General features: G+C 45.1%; 1 protein-coding gene across 2 annotated transcripts in view; it reads left to right on the forward strand.

Annotated features, from left to right (window-relative positions):
* The first annotated feature begins 476 nt into the window (after nt 1-476).
* The window catches only part of gtpbp6 (GTP binding protein 6 (putative)), a 9820-nt gene continuing 8614 nt past the window's right edge, over nt 477-1682 (forward strand). For both annotated transcript variants that reach the window (XR_014592806.1, XM_083887887.1), the window contains exon 1: nt 477-1045. Coding sequence is in view for 1 of the 2 variants with exons in the window: in XM_083887887.1 (XP_083744013.1) it covers nt 661-1045 (385 nt within the window). In the remaining variant the exon portion in view is untranslated. The remainder of the gene's footprint in view (nt 1046-1682) is intronic.

A 1682-nucleotide genomic window follows, 5' to 3' on the forward strand; every position in this document is an offset into this window, starting at 1 on the left:
AAGTAAATCTCGTTGTACAACTTGTATAATGACAATAAAGGCATTCTATTCTATTCTATTCTATAACAGAAGAACTAAACTTAAGGAGAGGATTTGATTTTGTTTACATTTAAATTCGATGTATCTTTTTATTTATTTATTGACAAATTAGGTCATTTTTCATTATCCCTCGTAAACGAATACATTTTAAATAGTTGTAGTTTTGTATTTCTTCCACATTTCTGACCCACACTTCAGTCCAGTAGGTGGCAGTAAATCAAACCACTGGTTTGATGCACGCCATTAAACACAACACAGCGAAGAAGAAAAGAAACGTAAAGAAAAGAAAGGAAAAGAAAAGACGACATAACAATACACAACATAACATAGCAGGCTGCCGTGTTAGCATACACGGCTAGTATCTAGCGTCAGATGTTGTTTTTAAAGTAGAGGAATTCCTAAATACAGTGAATTAAAACAAAAGTACTCGCCTCTCCAGCAGGGGGCAGTGTGTCTCTGTCGGCGCTGGTCTTCTGTTCTTCAGTGTAGAAGAAGAAGACGTTGTTGACACAAACATGGCGGCGGCGGCTACCTGTTAGCACGTTAGCACGGCGTTGACTCTGTCTGACCGGAAGCTACTGTGAGATTTAAACAGCGCTCTCGTGACTCCGCGCGGCCGCCATGACACTGCTCAACACGGCCACGCGCTCGTGGTTCCCGCTCCTGCGGCGAGCGCGCGCACTCCGCTGCCACGGGTTCCTCCCCCCGCGCGCGCCGCCTCGCGTGCTGCTGCCACCTGGCGGAAACGCCGCGTGCAGAGCGGTCGCGTGCTCCGTGCGAAGTTTGAGAAGCGCGGACGTGTTTGACGGCGGATGGCGGACAGGGGGCGCCACTGAGGAGGAGGAGGAGGATGAGGAAGAGGAGGAAGAGGAGTTCATGGAGGACAGCGAGGTGGAGGAGCTGTTCCAGCAGCAGGTCCCTGCAGGAACCACAGGGGGGCAGCACCGAGTCTTCATCGTCCAGCCGGACGTGAAGTGGGGCCGCAGGAAGCAGCACCTGACCACAGGTGTGTCCGTGAAGCTAAGCTAGGTTTGAGACGTCACGGTTATCCTGAGTAAATTAATTAGCATTATTCAAAGTAATATTACGATAATTAATAAAAAAAATCTACATCTCTGTATATTTTGGTCCGAAACACAAAATTGTTTAGATCCATAAACCAAAAATGGGCGGAGTCTTCTGTTTTTTATCGTCAACTTTATTTTGAAAATACGGACGGAAGTGACCGTGTTTGCGAACTCTTTGTGAAAACTTACCGAAGAAACTAGTGTTGCAAGAAAAAATATCCGAAAAACGAAAACATTTTACAAAAATTTTAAAAGTAACGTAAATAACTTTATGAAAAAATGTAACAAGATTTTGAAATGTTAGAAAAACACCGTATTTATGGTGCGGAACGCCGCCGACTTGGAGCTAACTCTGCTTCTCTTGCTGTTAATTTCCGCTTTTGTCGTATTTATTTCGCAGTAAATCAGTCGCCCACATCGTACAGTCAGTTTCATTTTTAATCGTAGACATGTCGTCAAAGTCCACGTACAGACTAGCTCCGAGGTACGTTTGCATTTCCGAGCTTCTCGACTGAACTTCCGAGTTCCGATAAATGTTCACGAAGCGTGATTCATGGAGCAAAATTGGGCGGAGTT

This window comes from Microchirus variegatus (assembly GCF_963457635.1).
Source record: "Microchirus variegatus genome assembly, chromosome: 4".
Taxonomy (NCBI): domain Eukaryota; kingdom Metazoa; phylum Chordata; class Actinopteri; order Pleuronectiformes; family Soleidae; genus Microchirus; species Microchirus variegatus.